General features: G+C 41.2%; 1 protein-coding gene across 3 annotated transcripts in view; it reads left to right on the forward strand.

The window, feature by feature from the left end:
• LOC115208388 (serine/threonine-protein phosphatase 4 regulatory subunit 1) overlaps window positions 1–24666 on the forward strand; it is a 56394-nt gene extending 31728 nt beyond the window's left edge. For 2 of the 3 annotated variants that reach the window (XM_029776414.1, XM_029776413.1), the window contains exons 14-20: window positions 8984–9169; window positions 11983–12144; window positions 14227–14327; window positions 19830–19950; window positions 20714–20848; window positions 21547–21688; window positions 22462–22637. In XM_029776414.1, the coding sequence (XP_029632274.1) occupies window positions 8984–9169; window positions 11983–12144; window positions 14227–14327; window positions 19830–19950; window positions 20714–20848; window positions 21547–21688; window positions 22462–22607 (993 nt within the window). In that variant the 3' untranslated portion in view covers window positions 22608–22637. Of the gene's footprint in view, window positions 1–8983; window positions 9170–11982; window positions 12145–14226; window positions 14328–19829; window positions 19951–20713; window positions 20849–21546; window positions 21689–22461 lie in introns of all 3 variants that reach the window. The other variant, XM_029776412.1, reaches the window with a different exon arrangement.
• Window positions 24667–25237: the final 571 nt, after the last annotated feature.

Below are 25237 nucleotides of genomic sequence, written 5' to 3' on the forward strand. Positions count from 1 at the left end.
GCTTGTCTCAGAGCAGCACGAAACGGTGCTTAAATAGTTGACCACACGCGGGTAGGCTATTGCTTCAAATCCTATTATAACAATTGGATGACTTTGGGTGTTCCAGTAAGCAACAATTTGTAAGCAACAATTTGACACCTGCGGTAGCTGGGCTATTAAACAAATTGTTGGATAACTTTATCGACTCTCGGAACTCATTAAAACGCGTTACTGTGTGTGTTTCGATCCTTTCTCGCTCTCACACGCACTTACACACGAAATTGCTGTCTTGACCGCTGAATGCTTGGCTATGAAAAGCCAACTGACATTTACTCCTAAGATGCTGACCGGTTGCTCCCTCTATAACCACTGTTTTATATTATTTAGTGAATTCGATAAAAAAAAGTGTTTTAAAATGTGAAACGGTGCTGAAATAGTTGACCACACGCGGGTAGGCTATAGCTTCAAATCCTATTGTAACAATTGGATGACTTTGGTAGTTTCAGTAAGCAACAATTTGTTGCCTTCATTAGCCTACTTTATTCTTAAAAGAACTCCAGCACAGAGACCCTTAAATAATTAAACAATACATAGATTGAATTCACAAATGCATTTGACTGCATTTAATATTGGCCATCAGCCAAAAACACACCGTGGTAGAAATATGTTATTGAATTTGAGAGAAAAAAATTAAGCTACTGTGCAGTCTGGCAAGTAAACATAGCCTATAGTAAACATGGTATAGTGCCTAATTCCTGACATAAGGGAGAGCAGGCCATGTCCAGACTTTCTCTGTGACCTCAAGTACTCATTAACTCTGTCTTTAATGCTTTTTCGGGTTGCATCAGTCATGGACAGAAACTTCTGAGACAGAGTATTAATAATGAACACCCGGAGGTTGCCACATTTGCCTCAGGATCCATCCCAGTTGGTATTCTGTCTCCGCCAATGACGAGTGACTCTCCGCCAATACGTCCTGGCTCTGGACCAATGCATCAGCTGTCGCCCATATCTCTGCCCTCAGAGAATGTTTCTCTTTCTGCTGGTCTGCCTTCAATGACTCAATCTCGGTCTTCAAAGTTTGAATCTGATCCATGTGCACCTTCATCAGATGAGCAGAATTGTACCCCCCTGAGCCCCCATCGATTACAGTGGCCTATGATAGAAACGGTAGATCAATTAACTTACATCTAGATGTTCCGCTAGCGGAACGTCTGCTCCAATATCCAATGATGGGCGTGGCGCGAAATACAAATTCCTCTAAAATCCGAAAACTTCCATTTTTCAAATATATGACTATTTTACAGCTATTTAAAGACAAGACTCTCGTTAATCTAACCACACTGTCTGATTTCAAAAAGGCTTTACAGCGAAAACAAAACATTAGATTATGTCAGCAGAGTACCCAGCCAGAAATAATCAGACACCCATTTTTCAAGCTAGCATATGTCACAAAAACCCAGAAGACAGCTAAATGCAGCACTAACCTTTGATGATCTTCATCAGATGACAACCCTAGGACATTATGTTATACAATACATGCATGTCTGTTCAATCAAGTTCATATTTATATCAAAAAACAGCTTTTTACATTAGCATGTGACGTTCAGAACTAGCATACCCCCCGCAAACTTCCGGGGAATTTACTAACAATTTACTAAATTACTCACGATAAACGTTCACAAAAAGCATAACAATTATTTTAAGAATTATAGATACAGAACTCCTTTATACAATCGCTATGTCAGATTTTAAAATAGCTTTTCGGCGAAAGCACATTTTGCAATATTCTGAGTACATAGCTCAGCCATCACGGTGAGCTATTCAGACACCCGCCAAGTTCGGGGCATATAAAACTCAGAATAACTATTAGAAAAATGGTATTACCTTTGCTGATCTTCGTCAGAATGCACTCCCAGGTCTGCTACTTCCACAATAAATGTTGTTTTTGTTCCAAATAATCCATAGTTATGTCCAAATACCTCCGTTTTGTTCGTGCGTTCAGGTCACTATCCAATGGAAGCGAGCGCATTTTGAGACAAAAAAATTCAAAATGTTCCATTACCGTATTTCGAAGCATGTCAAACGCTGTTTAAAATAAATTTTTATGGTATTTTTTTCGTAAAATAGCGATAATATTCCAACCGGACAATAGTGTATTCATTCAAAGAGGAAAAGAAAAAACAGCGTGCTCACGTGAATGCGCATATCCAATCTCTTTGTCACCAGGCAGACCACTGACAAACTGAGCTACTATACTCTGCCCAGAGACAGGAGACGTCTCAATCCGCTTTCTGAAGGCTTTAGAGAGCCAATGGAAGCCTTAGAAAGTGCTACGTAACCCCACAGATACTGTAGTTTCGATAGAGAATCAAAAGAAGAACTACAAATTCTCAGACAGGCCACTTCCTGCTTGGAATTTTCTCAGGTTTTTGCCTGCCATATGAGTTCTGTTATACTCACATACACCATTCAAACAGTTTTAGAAACGTCAGAGTGTTTTCTATCCAAATCTACTAATAATATTTTTCATCCGGCCGTGAAAATACTGCCCCCTATCCCAAACAGGTTAAATGCGTAAGACACGTTTCAGTTGAATGAATTTAGTTGTACAACTGACTTGGTATTCCCCTTTCCCCTTCCATTCTCAGAGTGAAAATGTTGTTTGCAGAGTTCACAATCTCATTTTCAAGTCCTTGTTTTAAAAAAAGAATGATATTTTGGAGATTATGTTTTCAAATAACCAAAAGTGAGCAGTTGTAATCTGAATAAAGGGGAAAAGGCCATTCTTGAACATGGGATGAAACAATAGTCCCTTGTAATTTTGTCTGGCTTGCCATTCCAAAGAAAATGTTATCTTTTTTTGCTCATATAATTGAAACGGGTCACTAGGCGTAGGCAAAACCATAAGCAAATAGGTCAACTGATATGACTAAAGAGTTAATCAGGAGGATTGTTCCACAAATAGACTGGTATTTTAATCAAGGACACGTTGTTTGCAGAGTCCACAAACAGGAGGTGGAGTTCCAGAGCTCACAGGTGTGCTTGGCATGGATTGTGACTCCATCTCGTTCCTCGCCATCTTCAACGCGTCATTCTCCACCTGATTCTCCGCCAATGACGTGACTCTCCACCAATAATTAAATTTAGAGGATTGGAGGATTCTAAATTCATATCTAAGGGGCATTTGTGTTAAGGCAAATCTGGTCTGTGAGAATATCTAAGGGGCTTTTATATAATTATAATGCAGGGTTAATCAATAATAATTTTAATAATAATAATAATAATCGCTTTGCAAATAAGGATGCATTATGAAAGGGAAATGACATGCGCAAGAGACGGTGGTAATATTTTTCCTTTTAGACTATAATACATTGCATCCAGGTCAGGATAACCAATAATATACACAAAGCACTAACCCTGACTCTTGTTTTTTAAGTGTTCATAAGTTTAGGTTTATATATTCCTGGTGTTTTCTTAACAAATATTGCTAATTTTAGTTAAACGCTCTAAAGACTGTGGTTATTTGAGACCAAAACTAATGATCAATTGTGGAGTTGTGACTTTTTATATTCATTCTATTTTCACTCCATTAACCTCAACAGCCAGTGTAATCCCGTGGCGCGATATTCAAATACCTTAGAAATGCTATTACTTCAATTTCTCAAACATATGACTATTTTACACCATTTTAAAGACAAGACTCTCGTTAATCTAACCACACTGTCCGATTTCAAAAAGGCTTTACAACGAAAGCAAAACATTCAGCAGAGTACCCAGCCAGAAATAATCACACCCATTTTTCAAGCTAGCATATAATGTCACATAAACCCAAACCACAGCTAAATGCAGCACTAACCTTTGATGATCTTCATCAGATGACAATCCTAGGACATTATGTTATACAATACATGCATGTTTTGTTCAATCAAGTTCATATTTATATCAAAAACCAGCTTTTTACATTAGCATGTGACTAGCATGTGACTAGCATACCCACCGAACATTTCCGGTGAATTTACTAAATTACTCACGATAAACGTTCACAAAAAACATAACAATTATTTTAAGAATTATAGATACAGAACTCCTTTATGCACTCGCTATGTCCGATTTTAAAATAGCTTTTCGGTGAAAGCACATTTTGCAATTTTCTGAGTAGATAGCCCGGCCATCACAGGCTAGCTATTTTGACACCCACCAAGTGTGGTACTCACCAAACTCCGATTTACTATTAGAAAAGTTTGATCACCTTTGCTGTTCTTCGTCAGAATGCACTCCCAGGACTTCTACTTAAATAACAAATGTTGGTTTGGTCCCAAATAATCCATAGTTATATCCAAATAGCGGCGTTTTGTTTGTGCGTTCCTAAAAAACGTACCCGATTTAATCTGGTTATTACTACTGCCCAGAAACTAGAATATGCATATAATTATTGGCTTTGGATAGAAAACACCCTAAAGTTTCTAAAACTGTTTGAATGGTGTCTGTGAGTATAACAGAACTCATATGGCAGGCAAAAACCTGAGAAGATTCCTTACAGGAAGTGCCCTCTCTGACCATTTCTTGGGCTTCTACACTCTCTTTATTGAAAACTGAGGATCTCTGCTGTAACGTGACACTTCCTACGGCTCCCATAGGCTCTCAGAAGGCGGCAAAACGCTGAATGATGCCTTTTGGAGACCCTGAAAAACAGTAGCGCATTTGGATAGTGGTCGATCAGAGAACAATGAGACTGGGGCGCGTGCACGAGGCGACACCATGTTTTTATTTTTGTCGTCTTTGAACGAAAACAGGGTTTCCCGGTCGGAATATTATCGCTTTTTTACGAGAAAAATCGCATAAAAATTGATTTTAAACAGCGGTTGACATGCTTCGAAGTACGGTAATGGAATATTTAGAATTTTTTTGTCACGAAACGCGTCGGGCGCGTCACCCTTCGGATAGTGTCTTGAACGCACGAACAAAACAGAGGATATTTGAACATAACTATGGATTATTTGGGACCAAACCAACATTTGTTATTGAAGTAGAAGTCATGGGAGTGCATTCTGACGAAGAACAGCAAAGGTAATCACATTTTTCTAATAGTAAATCGGAGTTTGGTGAGGGCCAAACTTGGTGGGTGTCAAAATAGCTAGCCGTGATGGTCGGGCTATCTACACAGAATATTGCAAAATGTGCTTTTGCCGAAAAGCTATTTTAAAATCGGACATAGCAATTGCATGAAGGAGTTCTGTATCTATAATTTTTAAAATAATTGTTATGTTATTTGTGAACGTTTATCGTGAGTAATTTAGTAAATTCACCGGAGGTTTGCGGTGGGTATGCTAGTTCTGAACGTCACATGCTAATGTAAAAAGCTGGTTTTTGATATAAATATGAACTTGATTGAACAAAACATGCATGTATTGTATAACATAATGTCCTATGAGTGTCATCTGATGAAGATCATCAAAGGTTAGTGCTGCATTTAGCTGCGGTTTTGTTTTTTGTGACATTATATGCTAGCTTGAAAAATGGGTGTCTGATTATTTCTGGCTGGGTACTCTGCTGGCATAATCTAATGTTTTGCTTTCGTTGTAAAGCCTTTTTGAAATCGGACAGTGTGGTTAGATTAACGAGAGTCTTGTCTTTAAAATGGTGTAAAATAGTCATATGTTTGAGAAATTGAAGTAATAGCATTTCTAAGGTATTTGAAAATCGCACCACGGGATTCCACTGGCTGTTGAGTAGGTGGGACGATTTCGTCCCACTTACCCTAGAGAGGTTAACCACGTCATTGTTTAAGCCGCGAGGTTCAAAGCTTGGGAAAAAAGTTGCGGCTTATAGTCCGGAATTTATGGTAACTAAAATGTTTTATCTTCTGAATCAATTTGTTTCTCCTGTCTTAAATGTAGAAGTTCTATAAATGTGATCTCTTTGAATGAATGTCTCAAGTCATGAATGAATGTTTTTCCATGTATGAATCTGTTATTCAATGCATTTCTATGGGCTAATAGCAGTAAGGCCACATTCAATGTTTAATTTTTTGAATCCTAAAGGGGTCCTAAAATGCAAAATCAAATACCTAAATGATCCTTGGTATGACCATCCTAAAACAATTCCATATGCTAGTTTAATAGAACCCAAACCCGGCTTAGACTCTTAAGGATTAACATGATTTTTAAATGACTACCCGATCTCTGCACCCCACACATACAATTATCTGTAAGGTCCCTCAGTCGAGCAGGGAATTTCAAGCACAGATTCAACCACAAAGACCAAGGAGGTTTTCCAATGGTTCGCAAAGAAGGGCACCTATTGGTCGATGGATAAAAAGCAAACATTGAATATCCCTTTAACTTCTTGCAGATTAGTGGGACGCTAGCGTTTCCGGTGAAATTGCAGAGCGCCAAATACTATAAATATTTAACTTTCATGAAATCACAAGTGCAATACATCAAAATAAAGCTTAACATGTTGTTAATCCAACCACCATGTCAGATTTCCAAAAGGCTTTACGGCGAAAGCAAACCATGCGATTATCTGAGGACAGCGCCCAGCAGACAACCAGACACGAAACCAGACACGAAAGTCAGAAATAGCGATATAATATATGCCTTACCTTTGAAGATCTTCTTCTGTTGGCACTCCAAAAGGTCCCAAGTTACATTACAAATGGTCCTTTTGTTCGATAAAGTCCTTCTTTATATCCATAAAAACTCAGTTTAGCTGGAGCGCTTCAGTCAATAATCCACTCGGTTTCCCTCCTTAAATGCATACAAAATGAATCCCAAACGTTACCAATAAACCTATCCAAACAAGTCCATCAACGTTTATAATCAAACCTTAGGTACCCTAATATGCAAATAAACAATACAATTTAAGACGGAGAATCGTTATTGTCTTTACCGGAGAAAAATACCAAAGAACGCGCTCTCTTTTACGCGCTTGGAAACACTACAGCCAAAATGGGAGCCACCTAGAAAAACTACAATTTCTGGCTCATTTTTCCAAAAACCAGCCTGAAACTCTAAAGACTGTTGACATCTAGTGGAAGCCCTAAGAACTGCAATTGGGAACGATTTTGCCCTATTATAAAAGTGCCAGCCATTGAAATCAGTGGTACGATGATTTTTTTGGGGGGGGGGGGGGGGGTGGTTTGTCCTCGGGGTTTCACCTGCCATTTCAGTTCTGTTATACTCACAGACATTTTTAACAGTTTTAGAAACTTTAGAGTGTTTTCTATCCAAATCTACCAATTATATGCATATCCTAGCTTCTGGGCCTGAGTAGCAGGCAGTTTACTTTGGGCACGCTTTTCATCTGGACGTCAAAATACCGTCTCCTATCCCAAATAAGTTAAGGATGGTGCAGATACTGTATTTCTTACACATTGGATGGTGTATCAAAACACCCAGTCACTATGGATACAGGCCCCTTCCTAACTCAGTTGCCGGAGAGGAAAGACACGGCTCAGGGATTACACCATAAAGCTACTTTAAAACAGCTAGAGTTTAACGACTGTGATGGGAAATAACTGAGGATGGATCAATATTGTAGTTACAATATTGGGGGATCCTAATAAAATACCAAATACTCCACAATACTAACAAAAATATGAAAAGAAGCCTGTACAGAATAAAAATATTCCAAAACATGCATCATGTTTGCAACAAGAAAAATAAATGAACTTTTTGTTCTGAATACAAAGCGTTATGTTTGGGGAAAATACAACACATCACTGAGTACCACTCTTCATATTTTCAATCATGGTGGTGGCTGCATCATGTTGTGAGTATGCTTGTCATTGGCAAGGACTAGGGAGATTTTTAGGTTAAAAAGAACAGAATAGAGCTAAGCACAGGAAAAATCCTAGAGGAAAACCTTGTTCAGTCTGCTTTCCAACACACTGGGAGACATTCACCTTTCAGCAGGACAATAACCTAAAACACAAGGCCAATTATACAACAATATACACTGGAGTTGCTTCCCAAGACGACATTGAATTTTCCTAAGTGGCTTAGTTACAGCGTTGACTTAAATCAGCTTGAAAATCTATGGCAAGACTTGAAAATGGCTGTCTAGCAATGGCCAACAACCTACATGACTGAGCTTCAATCCCGGTGTGCAAAGCTCTTAGAGACTAAAGGCATCCGCCTGTTTCCCAGCCGAAACAGTTCGGTAGAGTTCGTGCATATATTATGACAACATTTTGTTCGTTTTTGACTTTGGCTAGTTTTTTGGGGGGGATGTTTGGGCACATAAAACATTCTCTGGAGGCAAGCCGAAGTTCGGAGCCAAAGCCTACGCCCCTTCGTCGGTGATTGGTCAACAGTAGGGGTTCTTCAATAAAGTATGTCATTCAACGAGAGACGACTCGTTTTCATAAAAAAATTTTTTTGAAAAATACTGCACCAAACTTACTTAAATGTAAAATTGGTTGAATACTTATCTAATCAAGATATATTAGTGTTATCTTTTTAATTTTATGTCGATTGTTGACAAAATGACAACAAACACAACAAAGTGTGGAAAAGAGAAGGGGTGTGTGGTGAGTTTAGAAACAAAAAATAGCTTTTCAAAATTTTTATGTATGTGTAATTGTAAAAAAAAAAAAAAAAAGCTAGGATAGCTCACTGCAGCTAACCCCTCAGAAATTGATAGTTGGCTGTCAGCTTGACTTAAACACTTAACTTTAGCACACTGTTCTCTGATTGGCTAAACGGACTGTCTCGTCTCAAGTCTTTAGCTAAGATTTGACATGTTGCATTTTGGAAACTCCTCCAGCAGCCGACATGAGACCTTCTAAAACTACACCGTTCAGATCACGTAAACTTTGTTCTAAATCTGCATAAAATGGTCTCGGCTGTTAAATGTGAATCGGGCTTTAGTCTGTGTCCGGGAAACCAAACCAGCCTCCTAACATTTTCTACTGACCGCTGCTGTTGCCATGGCTATGATAGTGACAGGTTTTAACCACTCCTCTTACTCTTGTCCCTCTCCCCACCCTCTTCCCCAGAATGTGATTCCCCAGCAGCTGCTGGACCAGTACCTTTCCATGACGGACCCGGCACGGGCCCAGACGGTGGACACAGAGATTGCCAAGCACTGTGCGTTCAGCCTGCCCGGCGTAGCCCTCACCCTGGGCCAACAGAACTGGCACTGCCTCAAGGACACCTACGAGACCCTCGCCACTGACGTACAGGTGTGTGCTTTTTGGGGGCACTCCCATATCTTTATTTTGGGCTATACAGGTGGGGCCCTGACCTGGGTTGTGTTCATTAAACACCAAAACGGACTGAAACAAGAAGGGTACAATTTATTGTTCAATAAGAAACGCTCATTTTCCGTTGCAAAGTGTTTTTTTTATTTTTTTTTACAAGTTTTCAGTTGCGTGCCCTAATGAACATGACCCAGGACAGTGGGTTCTAAAGGCACTGACACAGTGGACGGGGTGGCCCATTCATTTTCAATGAATCCTATGCGGGGGTGCTATTATATCGAGGCGGAGCAGTCAATGGTGCGCGTGCCTATGAAAAAAATAGGATTATATAAAATAGGAGGCGGAGAAAATAGGATTCTGCTCTATTTTTAAAGAGGTCGTTATTGAACAATCACAATAGAAAACGTAGCATGTGTGATGACACGTCAGCACGTACCTGTACATCCAACAGCAGGACCAGCTAACTTGCCCGCTCGTCTATTTTGTTATCCATTGATTGTACATTGTCTAACAGATTACCCATTCGTCGTTGGATCCTTACAAGGCACCCCAACCTATGTCGTCGATATCTCCGTCTCTTTCTAATGCGAATGACAGGGATTTGGACCTTGTCGGGTGTCTGAAGTAAATCCTTCACGTCCGAGTTGTTAACCTCTTACATCTGCTCCAATATCCAATGATGGGCGTGGCGCGAAATACAAATTCCTCTAAAATCCGAAAACTTCAATTTTTCAAACATATGACTATTTTACAGCTATTTAAAGACAAGACTCTCATTAATCTAACCACACTGTCTGATTTCAAAAAGGCTTTACAGCGAAAGCAAAACATTAGATTATGTCAGCAGAGTACCCAGCCAGAAATAATCAGACACCCATTTTTCAAGCTAGCATATAATGTCACAAAAACCCAGAAGACAGCTAAATGCAGCACTAACCTTTCATGATCTTCATCAGATGACACACCTAGGACATTATGTTATACAATACATGCATGTTTTGTTCAATCAAGTTCATATTTATATCAAAAAACAGCTTTTTACATTAGCATGTGACGTTCAGAACTAGCATACCCCCCGCAAACTTCCGGGGAATTTACTAACAATTTACTAAATTACTCACGATAAACGTTCACAAAAAGCATAACAATTATTTTAAGAATTATAGATACAGAACTCCTCTATGCACTCGATATGTCCGATTTTAAAATAGCTTTTCGGATGAAGCACATTTTGCAATATTCTAAGTACATAGCCCAGCCATCACGGGCTAGCTATTTAGACACCCGGCAAGTTTAGCCTTCACCAAAATCAGATTTACTATAAGAAAAATGGTCTTACCTTTCCTGTTCTTCGTCAGAATGCACTCCCAAGCCTCCTACTTCAATAACAAATGTTGGTTTGGTCCCAAATAATCCATCGTTATATCCAAACAGCGGCGTTTTGTTCGTGCGTTCTAGACACTATCCCAATGGTAAATCAGGGTCGTGCGCATGGCGCATTTCGTGACAAAAAAATTATAAATATTCCATTACCGTACTTCGAAGCATGTCAACCGCTGTTTAAAATCAATTTTTATGCAATTTATCTCGTAACAAAGCGATAATATTCCGACCGGGAATCTGCGTTTCGGTAAAAAGAGGGAAAAACAGAAAGGCGGGGGCGGCCAGTGCACGCGCCTAAGCCTTTTGTCTGCTGATAGACCACTTAGCAAAAGCGCTCGTGTGTTTCAGCCAGGGCTTTGAATTACGTCATTCAGGTTTTTCCCGGGCTCTGAGAGCCCATTGGAGCCGTAGGAAGTGTCACGTAACAGCAGAGATCCTTTGTAATGAATAGAGATGACAAAGAAGGGCAAGAAATGGTCAGACAGGGTACTTCCTGTACAGAATCTTCTCACGTTTTGGCCTGCCAAATGAGTTCTGTTATACTCACAGACACCATTCAAACAGTTTTAGAAACTTTGGAGTGTTTTCTATCCAAAGCTAATAATTATATGCATATTCTAGTTTCTGGGCAGGACTAATAATCAGATTAAATCGGGTACGTTTTTTATCCAGCCGTGAAAATACTGCCCCCTAGCCATAAGAGGTTAAAGAAAACATCTTAGTCCAGTACGAGGTGAGTAATAGCTGTCCTGATATCCAGAAGCTATTTTCGGTCGTAAGAGACGGTGGCTGAAACATTATGTACAAAATAAGTTACAAATTACGCGAAAAATCACCCACAATAGCACAATTGGTTAGGAGTCCGTAAAACGGCAGCCGTCTCCTCCGGCGCCATGGTAACTGCTTGGTTTCCAACAAAAATAAATACAGCTTTTTAAAATTTTATCAGACTGTGAGGTGTGAAAGTGAACAACACGCCATGTGTTGACATAATCTCATCATTAGAGATTGATGCACTGATACCCGTCAGAAAACAACTGTTAGATTTGTGTTGCAAATCCTACAGTATGTACGTTGCTATGCAAATGACAAGTTCAGTGACTGCTTGGTAACCGCGCTAATGATGTAATATGGAGTTATTAGTTTGCAACCAAAATCAATACAGCTTGTCATTTTCACTTAAAGCTTAACTTCAGTTACTTTTGTGAAGAATAGTGGATTGTTAGATTCATTATTCAATTAGTGGTATTGCAGCTTGGCTGAGGTAGGGAGTGGCTGTGTTAGCCTGTGTAGTCGTTGCCCGAGGCATATCAGCCATTTCCTCTGAGTTTTAACTCCCTGACATGTGGAAAAGGCTTGTTTTGGTGTAGGGCCAAGCTAATCTTCTGTCTTTATATTCATTACCACTACAGTGGAAGGTGCGCCGTACGCTGGCGTTCTCCATCCACGAGCTGGCGGTGATCCTGGGAGACCAGCTTACGGCGGCCGACCTGGTGCCCATCTTCAACGGCTTTCTCAAGGACCTGGACGAGGTGCGCATCGGCGTGCTCAAACACCTCTATGACTTCCTTAAGGTGAGACCACCATACATGTAACAAGCAAACTGTGAAGCGACTCTAAATCATCTATCTACATGTTGGTCCACTTGCTGTGCTGTTTTACTAGCCTGGTCCTAGATCTGTTTGTGTCCTTGCCAACGCCATTCCTCATTGTCAAGCCAAACATTGACAATGAGTTGGTATGATAGCACAAACAGACTGGAACTTTTAGCTGCCACATGGTTAATCTAGATTGGATTTATACTGAACAAACAACAATTTCAAACATTTTACTGAGTGTACAGCTCGTATTTTAGTTTGTTTTACTAGGTAAGTTGACAGAGAACACATTCTCATTTACAGCAACAACCTGGGGAGAGGAGTGATGAATGAGCCAATTGTAAACTGGGGATGATTAGGTGACCATATGAGTACCAGATTGGGAATTTAGCCAGGACACCAGGGTTAACACCCCTACTCTTACAATTAGTGCCATGGGATCTTTAGTGACCACAGAGAGTCAAGACACCCGTTTAACGTCCCATCCGAAAGATGGCACCCTACACAGGGCAATGGGATATTTTTTAGACCAGAGGAAAGGGAGCCTCCTACTGGCCCTCCAACACCACTTCCAGCAGCATCTGGTCTCCCATCTAGGGACTGACCAGGACCAACCCTGCTTAGCTTCAGAAGCAAGCCAGCAGTGGGATGCAGGGTGGTATGCTGCTGGCATATAAGGAAATCAGTCGATTGAAATACATTCATTAGGCCCTAAACTATGGATTTCACATGACTGGAAATACAGATATGCAGCTGTTAGTCACAGACACCATTAAAAAGTAGAGGCGTGACCACATTTTCCACATGCAGCGCGACACATCTCCTTCACATAGAGTTGATCAGGCCTGTGTAATGTTGTCCCATTCCACTTCAATGGTTGTGCGAAGTTGCTGGATGTTGGCTGGAACTGGAACACGCTGTCATACACATTGATCCAGAGCATCCAAAACATGCTCAATGAGTGACATATCTAGTTACTATGCAGGCCATGTAAGAACTGGGACATTTTCATCTTCCATTATTGTGTACAGATCTTTGCGACATGGGGCTATGCATTATCATCCTGAAACATGAGGTAATGGCGGCAGATGAATGGCACGACAATGGGCCGCAGGATCTCGTCATTGTATTTCTGTGCATTTAAATCGGCATCGATAAAATGCTATTTTGTCCGTAGCTTATGGCTGCCCATACCATAACCCCACCGCCACCATGGGGCACTCTGTTCACAACATTGACATCGGCAAACTGCTCGCCCACATCACGCCAGTTGGCCGTACTGCCAAATTCTCTAAAACGATGTTAGAGGTAGAGAAATGAACATTCAATTCTCTGGCAACAGTTCTGGTTGACATTCCTGTGGCCAGCATGCCAATTTCACGCTCCCTCAAAACTTGATACATCTGTGGCATTGTGTTGTGTGACAAAACTGCACATTTTAAAGTGGTGTTTTACCCAGCAGAAGGTGCACCTGTGTAATGATCATGCCGTTTAATCATCTTCTTGATATACCACACCTGTCAAGTGGATGGATTATCTTGGCAAAGGAGAAATGCTCACTAACAGGGATGCAAACAAATTTGTTCATGTAATTTGAGAGAAATAAGCTTTTTGTACATATGGAACATTTCAGAGATTTTATTTCAGCTCATGAAACATGGGACCTACAATTTACATGTTGCGTTTTATATTTTTGTTCAGTGTAGATTTAGATGGCTATCTGATGCACTGCATGATAGTCACCTATTATGTGAGGCATTTGTAGAATGCTGCCTGACTTGACCTGTGTACTGGGTTTATATGGTTGTCACAGAACAGATTGTCTTTCACAATAACAATGTGGTTGGTCTAGAGGTGGAGAGACGTTTGTATTTGTGTCTTTTCACTCTTAAACGGGTTGCCTCCATTTCTTTTGATACATGTGCCTTTTGTTACTAATAAAAGAGAATGTGTTGTCCAGGGGTTTTGCAACGATGAATACTGCTCACTTTGGTGAGACATGATAACTTGGATCTGTGGTATTTCAGCTGTCTGTATCTTCTGTCTTGTCTCTGGTAGTTACTCCATGCTGAGAAGAGGAGAGAGTACCTGTACCAGCTGCAGGAGTTCATGGTGACAGACAACAGCCGCAACTGGAGGTTTAGATACGAGCTGGCCGAGTAAGTCTCCCGTTAATTTAGATCAGGGCCAATCTTTGTCATTCATTTAGGATTGAGTCCTCCATATTTCTCCCTAGAGGGCCCACTTGCCACAAGTCTCTGATGGCATTCATTAGGCCCTAAACTATGGAGGGGCAATAGTCATTTAGTTCAGTTACCTTTGCTTGCTTGGGTACCAGAACAATGGTGGACATCTTGAAGCCTTTCAATGGAAGCCTTTCAATGGCTTAGGGAGGGATCACAGAGTTCCATCCAGCCGCATCCTCAGAGAATGCGCAGACCAGCTGGCAGGAGTGTGTACGGACATATTAAACTTCTCCCTATCCCGGTCTGTCATCCCCACTGGCTTCAAAATGTCCACCATTGTTCTGGTACCCAAGCAAGCAAAGGTAACTGAACTAATTGACTATTGCCCCGTAGTACTCACTTCTGTCACCATGAAGTGCTTTGAGAGGCTAATCAAGGACCATTTCACCTTACCCAACACCCTCGACCCACTACAATTTGCATACTGCCCCAACAGATCCGCGGATGACGCAATAGCCACTGCACTGCACAATGCCCTATCCCACCTGATTTAAGAGAAATACCTATGTGAGAATGCTGTTCATCGACTACAGTTAGGCTTTCAACACCATGATGCCCCCCAAGCTCATCACTAAGCTCAGGGCCCTGGGACTAAACTCCTCCCTGTGCAACTGTGTCCTAGACTTCCTGACGGGTCTCCCCTAGGCGGTGAGGGTAAGTAACAACATCTCTGCCCCACGCTGATTTTCCACACAAGGGACCCCCAGGGATGTGTGCTAAGCCCTCTTCGGTAATCCCTGTGCGCTCATGACTGTGTGGCTAAGCTCCAAATCTTGCTGATAACACAAGTGTTAGGCCTGATCACCAACAATGACAAGAGCCTACAGGAGGTTAGTGCCCAAGCTGAGTGGTACCAGGTAAATAACCTCACCTCTCAATGTCAACAAAAGCTGACAGTGGACAACAGGAGACAGCAGAGAGAGCATGCCTCCATCCACATCGACGGGGCCGCAGTGAAGGGTGTCACTTTCCCTAACAAGAAAGAAATTGTTGCTCAAACTGAAGGGGGAACTGAGTCATTGACAACAACCAAAACGAAACAGGTGGGGTTTTGGGAGGGGTTCTGAAAGACAGTCATGGGGGTGTCCACTTAACTAGCAACAACACCTGGAACCTAAAAGACACCACCATGAGCACCCACTGAATTTGCCCAAGAAGTGTCAATCAAACAAAAAACCCACACCAATCGTAGACAGGAAGCAAACCAAAAAGTTGGAGCAAAATGAAAATTAGGGAAATCAGATAAAGGAATGTTTTTCGAGAAATCAAAATAGGGAGAGCCAACTAAAGGTGTTAACGCTCTGCATCTAAACTATACAGTGCATTCGGAAAGTATTGACTCCTTCACTTTTTCCACATTTTGTTATGTTACAGCCTTATTCTGAAATGGATTCAATGGATTCAATTATTTTTTTCCCCCTCATCAATCTACACACAATACTCCATAATGACGCAGTATTCAGACCTTTTGCTATGAGACTCAAAATGGAGCTCAGATGCATCATGTTTCCATTGATCATCCTTGATGTTTCTACAACTTGATTTGAGTCCACCTGTGGTAAATTCAATTTATTGGACATTATTTGGAAAGGCACACACCTGTCTATATAAGGTCCCACAGTTGACAGTGTATGTCAGAGCAAATACCAAGCCATGGAGTCGAAGGAATTGTCCGCAGACCACCAAGACAGGATTGTGTCGAGGCACATATATCTGGTGCAGAGTACCAAAAAATGTCTGCAGCATTGAAGGTCCCCAAGGACACAGTGGCCTCCCATCATTCTTAAATGGAAGAAGTTTGGATCCACCAAGACTCTTCCTAGAGCTGGCCGCCCGGCCAAACTGAGCATTCAGAGGAGAAGGGCATTGGTCAGGGAGGTGACCAAGAACCCAATGGTCACCCTGGCAGAGCTCCAAAGTTCCTCTGTGGAGATGGGAGAACCTTCCAGAAGGACAACCATCTCTGCAGCACTCCACCAATCAGGCCACCAACAGGACAACGACCCTAAGCACACACCCAAGACAAAGCAGGAGTAGCTTCGGGACAAGTCTCTGAATGTCCTTGATTGGCCCAGCCAGAGCCCAGACTTGAACCCAATCTAACATCTCTGGAGAGACCTGAAAATAGCTGTGCAGCGACGCTCCCCATCCAACCTGACAGAGCTTGAGAGGATCTGCAGAGAAAAACAGGAGAAACTCCCCAAATACAGGTGTGCCAAGCTTGTAGTGTCATAACCAAGAAGACTCTAGGCTGTAATCTCTGCCAGAGGTGCTTCAACAAAGTACTGAGTAAAGGGTCTGAATACTTATGTAAATGTAATATTTTATTTTTATAAATTTGCACAAATTTCTCAACCTGTTTTTGCTGTGTTATTATGGGGAATTGTGTGTAGATGTAATTTTAAAAAAAATGTTAAATCAATTTTAGACTAAGGCTGTAATGTAAATTTTTTTGTAAAAAGTCAAGGGGTCTTGAATACTTTCCAAATGCATTGTAAATGCAGCAGCAATACCACCCTGCATCCCACTGCTGGCTTGCTTCTGAAGCTAAGCAGGGTTGGTCCTGTTCCATCCCTGGATGGGAGACCAGATTCTGCTGGAAGTGGTGTTGGAATGCCAGTAGGAGGCACCCTTTCCTCTGGTCTACAAAAAGATCCCAGGGCAGTGATTAGAGACATTGCCCTGTGTAGGGTGCCATTTTAAACTAGTGTCCTGACTCTCTGTGGTCACTTGGCACTTATCGTAAGAGTAGGGGTGTTAACACCGGTGTTCTGGCTAAATTCCCAATCTGGCCTTCATACCATCATGGACACCTAATCATCCCCAGCTTACAATTGGCTCATTCATCCCCCCTCCTCTCTCATGTAACTATTCCCCAGGTCGTTTGTGTAAATGAGAATGTTCTCAGTCAACTTAGCTGGTAAAATAAAAAAATAAAAAATCCACTTTGGTATTGTGTGTAGGACAGTGACCAAAAATATAAATTTAATCCATTTTAAATTCAGGCTGTAACACAACAAATTGTGGAAAAACTCAAGGGGTGTGAATACTTTCTGAAGGCATTGGACACTGGACATTGTAACAATGTTTACATACTGTTTTACCCACTTTATATGTATATACTGTATGGCTCATCCTATATACACTTGAAGTCGGAAGTTTACATACACTTGGGTTGGAGTCATTAAAACTTGTTTTTCAACCACTCCACAAATGTATTTTTAACAAACTATAGTTTTGGCAAGTCGGTTAGGACATCTACTTTGTGTATGACACAGGTCATTTTTCCAACAATTGTTTACAGACAGATGAATTCACTTATAATTCACTGTATCACAATTCCAGTGGGTCAGAAGTTTACATACACTAAGTTGACTGTGCCTTTAAACAGCTCTGAAAACTCCAGAAAATGTCATGGCTTTAGAAGCTTCTGATAGGCTAATTGACATCATTTGAGTCAATTGGAGGTGTACCTGTGGATGTATTTCAATGCCTACCTTCAAACTCAGTGTCTCTTTGCTTGACATCATGGGAAAATCCAAAGAAATCAGCCAAAACGTCAGAAAAAACAATTGTAGACCTCCACAAGTCTGGTTCATCCTGGGGAGCAATTTCCAAACACCTGAAGGTACTACGGTCATCTGTACAAACAATAGTACACAAGTATAAACACCATGGGACCACGCAGCCGTCATACCGCTCAGGAAGGAGACACGTTCTGTTTCCTAGAGATGAACATACTTTGGTGCGAAAAGTGCAAATCAATCCCAGAACAACGGCAAAGGACCTTGTGAAGATGCTGGAGGGAACAGGTACAAACGTATCTGTAAGCACAGTAAAACGAGTCCTATATCGACATAACCTGAAAGGCCGCTCGGCAAGGAAGAAGCCACTGCTTCAAAACCACCATAAAAAAGCCAGACTACGGTTTGCAACTGCACATGGGGACAAAGATTGTACTTTTTGGAGAAATGTCCTCTGGTCTGATGAAACAAAAAAAAAATGTTTGGCCATAATGACGATTGTTATGTTTGGAGGAAAAAGGGGAGGCTTGCAAGCCGAAGAACACCATCCCAACCGTGAAGCACGCGGGTGGCAGCATCATGTTGTGGGGGTGCTTTTGTGGGGGACTGGTGCACTTCACAAAATAGATGGCATCATGAGGTAGGAAAATGATGTGGATATATTGAAGCAACATCTCAAGACATCAGTCAGTAAGTTAAAGCTTGGTCGCAAATGGGTCTTCCAAATGAACAAATGACCATAAGCATACTTCCAAAGTTGTGGCAAAATGGCTTAAAGACAACAAAGTCAAGGTATTGGAGTGGCCATCTCAAAGCACTGACCTCAAATTCCATAGAACATTTGTGGGCAGAACTGAAAAAGCGGGTGCGAGCAAGGAGGCCTACAAACCTGACTCAGTTACACCAGCTCTGTCAGGAGGAATGGACCAAAATTCACCCAACTTATTGTGGGAAGCTTGTGGAAGGCTACCCAAAACTTTTGACCCAAGTTAAGCAATTTAAAGGCAATGCTACCAAATACTAATTGAGTATATGTAAACTTCTGACCCACTGGGAATGTGATGAAAGAAATAAAAGCTGAAATAAATCATTCTGTCTACTATTATTCTGACATTACACATTCTTAACATAAAGTGGTGATCCTAACTGACCTACAACAGGGAATTTTTACTAGGATTAAATGTCAGGAATTGTGAAAAACTGAGATTAAATGTATTTGGCTAAGGTGTATGTAAACTGTCAACTTCAACTGTAACTACTGCTGTACACACCTTTTCTATTCATATACTGTCCATACTGTCTATACACACCATTTATTTATATTCCGGGCTCTGACATTGCTCTCTCTGATTTATAGTTTTTTTAGTTTGGATTGTGTGTGTGTTGATATTGTATTACTGTGCTGTTGGAGTTAGAAACCTAAGCAGTTAGATGCACCCGTGACAACATCTGCAAATCTGTGTACGCAACCAATGAATTATACTCCTTAGCAGCACGGCGTATGGCAGTAAATCACTAACATAAAAAAGTAAGAAAACTGACTACTTTTAAAATGGAGAAAGCCCTCCATGGAGCCTGCCTGGTCCCATATCTGATAGTCCTCTTTCTCACTCCATTGCACATTGTCAAGCCAAACATGATTAATGATAAATGAATGAGTGACAAGGAGTTGGTATGATAGCACAGACAGACAGGTAACCTGGCGCTGTTCATGCTGTCTCAAAAGCAGTCAATGGAAAAGGTGGCAGGTGCCCCCAAAACATATAGCAATATTGTTGGGCCTCTTTTGTGGAATGAAGACCTCAGAAAAACTGATTTTTTTTTTTTAGGATGACCCCTATACATTGGAGCCCGTGTGTGTTGAACAGAATTTCTCCATGTGTGTCCACAGGCAGCTTATCCTGATCATAGAGTTGTACAGCCACTACGATGTGTATGACTACCTCAGACAAATAGCACTGACCCTCTGCTCAGACAAAGTGTCGGAAGTTCGGTGGATCTCTTACAAGCTGGTAGGCATGCCGTTTGTACTTGTGTTATTGAAACTGTAACTGTTGAATGATCAAGATCAGTTTATTTTTTTGATTGAACTTAAAGTAGTAATTGTGCTGAATGATATGAGGTGTGAGTATGTCTGTATTGTGTCAATTGGGATATTTCTGATGTTGCAAACTTCTGTGGAAGTAGACAATTATTATCTCATCTTAATGCAGTGGCCTGCCTGCCTTTAGAATGGAAAGCACCAAAACGTTGCTTGTGTCCCAAATGGCAAACTAGTATTCCCTATAGACGGGATAGCGGACATGTGTTGTTGCGATTCTGGATGGCCAGATAACTAGCAACAATGAGAAGAAGCTGCCATGTGGGGAATCGTAGGTGGCTCGTTTCAGTTAGTTTTATCTTGTTCTTGATACCATGCCTTGTTTTGAGTTATTTTGACTGATGTCATATTTATGCTAATATGGCCAAAATTCGCTGGCTAGTTAACCAATAACTAATGATGTATCCGAGAGACAAGTGCTCATTGTGCAAATGTATTTATGTTTTCAATAGACAAAATATAGTTCACATATTGTCAACAATCTAAGCCAACCCTGTCTGTTTTGCCCCATAGTTGCACACGCGTCGGTTTTGTTGCTAAACAACCAACCCGTCTATAATGCAGTACTTTTGACCAGGGTCCAATAGGCTCTGGTCAAAAGTAGTGTACTGTATAGGGAATAAGGTGCCATTTGGGACGCAGCCTCTGTCTCATCTTTGTCTCGTCCATTCTAGGTGGTGGAGATCTTACAGAAGATGTATGCATGTGGAGCCCATGACCTGGGCCTGAACTTCATCAACGAGCTCATCGTCCGCTTCTGCCACTGTCCCAAGTGGGTGGGCCGCCAGGCCTTTGCCTTTATCTGCCAGGTCAGGACAATGTTTTGTTCACGAAATGTCAATATATGAAAATCTGTACAAACACATTTTTACATTTACATTTTAGTCATTTAGCAGACGCTCTTATCCAGAGCGACTTACAGTAGTGAATACATACATTTCATACAATTTCATACATTTCATTAAAAAAAAAAATCTGTGCTGCTGCGTTCAGATTATTATTTTATTTTTTTGTGAAATTGCGTCAGCAGTGCTTGCCATAGCACTATTCTTAAAGAATGCAGGTGTGAAGATTGTATGGCCATTGTTGACTGCTGGGTCATGTTCATTAGGCACCAAATGGAAATAAACTGACTGCAACAGGGAGGGACTACCTAGAGCAGGGGTGTCCAACCCTGTCCCTGGAGAGCTACCGTCCTGTAGGTTTTTGTTCCAACCCCAGTTGTAACTAACCTGGTTCAGCGTATCAACCAGTTAATTATTATAATCAGATGTGGTAGATCAGGAATTGAGTGTGAACCTACAGGATGGTAGCTCTCCAGAAACAGGGTTGGAGAGCCCTTACCTAGAGTAGTCCAATAAGAAACTCTATTGTTTTCCATTGGAAAATAGTAGAACAAATTATTTAGCATTCCCTAATGAATATGACCCTGCTCTCTATGTGTCATCTGTCTTGTCTCTCTATTTAAGTTGGTTTGTATTAACTCATTCTCCGCTGTGTTTCCCAGGCCATAGTGGAAGAGGACTGTATGCCAATGGACCAGTTTGCCCAGCACCTCCTCCCCAGTCTACTCAGCCTATCGTCAGACCCAGTCGCCAACGTCCGTGTGCTGGTGGCCAAAGCACTGCGTCAGAGTGTAATGGAGAAAGGTAAAGACTGGGAGGTGTAGGATGAAGTTGCCCCTAGATGCTGATATGTGGTCAGTTAAGCATTTTCCCAACTAATGGTTCAGTTAGGACTGGGGGATGGGGAGCTAATCCTAGATCTGTACCTATGTAAAACTTCACCCCAGAGCAGACTGGGCCCTCTATGCACCCAAGAATAAAATACATATTTATTTGCTCCCGAGAGGGAATATGTCTTGTACATTTTAAAGCATTGGTTATATAAAAACCAATGGCACACGTTCAAGCTATTGCTTGACAAACTCCTGGGTATAAGCTAAAGACGGCTAAATTGGACACTGATGACAGTTGGTGTTCTATAGTTGTAGTACGTTGTCTTTCCCAGTGCAACAAATGTATCTCTCGTGGCATAGTGGTGTTTTGGCTCTTCCCAAAATGTGTGATGCAGTATTTTCCATTATCCAAATGAGCATACCACTTAGAATATTGTTTTCCCTCTCTCTTCTGTGGACTATTTGCTCCCTTCATTTTGTTGGTAATGTTTTCCCTCTTTTCCTCATTGTTCCCCTTTTTTTTTAAATCTCCATATTTCCCAATTTTCCTACTTTCTTATATTCCTTTTTAATTATGTAAAGTGTGTTGTGACCATAGAAATATAATTACTCCCCACCGGTCCACTCATTATGGCCTCATTGATTTGAATGGGGGCACACGTTCTATTCATTCTATTTCTAGGGTTGTGACGCATGTAAAATGCACTTTAAATAAATGCTGACTTTACTTGGCTCTTTCTGCAGCGTACTTTAAAGAGCCAGGCAGTGCCTACTCAGACGAGCTGGAGGAGACTGTGATGGCCCTGCAGGCGGACAAGGACCGAGACGTACGCTTCTTTGCCAGCCAGGATCCCAACATGACCCTTATGGACACGGCTGCCTTAATCTAGACCCAGCCAGCCAGCTCCGCGCATACAAAACAACTATCACCAGCAGCACTGATACCACTCAAACATACATACATATATATACTTACATACATACAATCATTCATGTTCTCTCTCTCAGACATACACACACAATCATACATGCACACTCATGTGAATACTGACATGTATCATACATAAATGCATGCTCACCAACACACACACGTACAGATGCACATACCCAAGTGTTTGCACATACACATCATGTGAAACAAGCACTCTAATCTCTGGGACTCCTCCCATTAGAGAACAATGAACAGGACTTGGGGATGGGGGGCTAGATGGAGCCCACTGTAGTAGCAAACAGTGTGACACCTCTTCCGGGACTCAAATTCTCCTCCTACCCACATTAGCATCCTAAGACTGAGACCCTGTAATCACAGACAACTTGCCGCTAAACCCGACAAGCATTCTCTCTCTCCAAAGCTAATAGTACATTTGTGATAATTGTGTGTTTGATTTCTATTTCCCGCTTTTCTCTGTGGATTTCTAAACTACAAAACGACAACTGACAACCTGATTATTCTGATGTGCGCTTAAACTCAGGGGGACTCGGTCTGAAAACGGCAACTCCTTAAGCTAAACCAGCCACTGCAAAATGGCGTTGGATCCCAGGTGGAAATCAACCCACTGAGCGGCTCGGCTCTTGTCCCATCGTCGCTTCACCTCCACCCCTCCGTGTCCAGGCGGCTCTCTCAGGTCCTTTAGACTCATCTCGGTTTATCTCTCTTTCTTCCTCTCTCTTCATCTCGTCTTCATGGGCCACTGTAACCACTACTGCTCAGGAGAAGGAACAACTGCATCACTCGGCACTCCTAAGTCATATTGGACACTTTATTGGCAGAACAAAAGATCATAATGAACTCGTGGCTTCTTCCCCCTCTGTGTTTACCATGCCAATAATGTGTCCCTATCTCCCATTTTTGGCCAATGAGACCAATGAAATACCTCTGTCCGGACATGACTTGGGCCAGTTTTGTCGTGGATGTGGAGTTTGGGGCTTTTAGAATTGGGTGCAATGTTTTACAATGTTGCAGATAGAAATATAATGTATGGACAGACATTAGAAAATGCTTTCACAATGTGTCACAATCTGTACACTATATAAGGTTGCTGTCCCTGAAAAAGCCTCTGGTGTCAGCTGGACTTGCAAGTCCTTGGCTGCATCCCAAATGACTTGTGGAAAGAAGGAGCCGAAAAAGAGAATTGGAGATAGATAGCACAATGTTGGTTATGCATGTTTTTTTCATTGGCCGAAAAGGTTAAAGCCCTGTGAAGCGCTCCCCCTTATCCACTTCCACACTGTGGATTCCAATCCCATTTTGGTCGACACCATGATAGCAGATTTATGGTCAAATGGTAGCTTTTTCGGTAAGTCGGACCACTGACCACAATTGTACAGTATAGGAATGGTTGTGTGCCCTGGTTGTGCACCCAGGGTTTGTGTTCCAAGATGCTCTGACCGTTATGTACGTTCGAGAAGAAGTAACTTCCAAACATTGGCAAGCATTGTATAGCTCAACCAATGGAGCCAGTTTTTTTGAGGACCCAAGGCCAGTTTTAGGGGTTTCTGTAGAGACATGAGTGTGAATATAATGGGAGCAGTCACCAAGTCACTTTTGTAGTAGTTTGAATCTTTTTTTTCTCTCGTGTTCATGGCAACTGATTTTTGACCATAGACACGACTTGAGAACTTAAACTGATTTTGGTGTGGCGTGCATCACACGTCTCTCTTCCATGTTATGGAATAGTTCACTGCGCTATCGCAGTAGCCTACCTAACTCATCTCATCTGTCTGCAATTTGTGCCCATCTTGTTTTTTTTATGTGGTAGAACTGTTAATATATGCATTTTATGAAATGTATTTTTATTTTCAATTATGTACCATTGTTCAAAGATTTTATATCCTAACTTTGCAATTCACAACCTTTGTAATATTCAATGGTTTCTTTAAAAGACGTTTTATGTATTGTTATTTTTAGTATTCTGTAATTAAAATGATAATATAAATCAGAAAAATTAAGATGTGGAATGTGTAGCCTGACTCCAAACTAACCTTGGAAAACCAACAAATGAGTGTCACAGCATTCTGTCACACCTGCACACATTTTTTTATAGAATATAAAACGCAAAAAGGAGGCCTATGTTCTGACCGTAATATTGCAGCTATTTCCAGATCAATATAACTAAACCTGGTATGAATCAGTTGACCTTAAAACATTAGATATTTTTCAACTATGAGGCTGTGTTATTGTTGCACATCCAAGGCATTCTTGCTGTTGGGCGTTTCTGTATCTGCAGGAACCCTCTCTATACTTCTGTATGCTGGTAAAATGGAACGTACCAACGCGTTCTAAACCGCTCTGGTGACAAATAAACGTTGCCCTGTCTTCAACTATCCACATTTGGCTGCTTTGCTACCACTTGTGCAATCTTCCCAATGTTTTAATTATTTTGATTTTTCTAAGGACACAAACGGAGGCAGAGAGAACCTATTCAAGTAAATATATACATACACTGCTCAAAAAAATAAAGGGAACACTTAAACAACACAATGTAACTCCAAGTCAATCACACTTCTATGAAATCAAACT

The sequence above is a fragment of the Salmo trutta genome, chromosome 14, assembly GCF_901001165.1.
Source record: "Salmo trutta chromosome 14, fSalTru1.1, whole genome shotgun sequence".
Lineage (NCBI taxonomy): Eukaryota > Metazoa > Chordata > Actinopteri > Salmoniformes > Salmonidae > Salmo > Salmo trutta.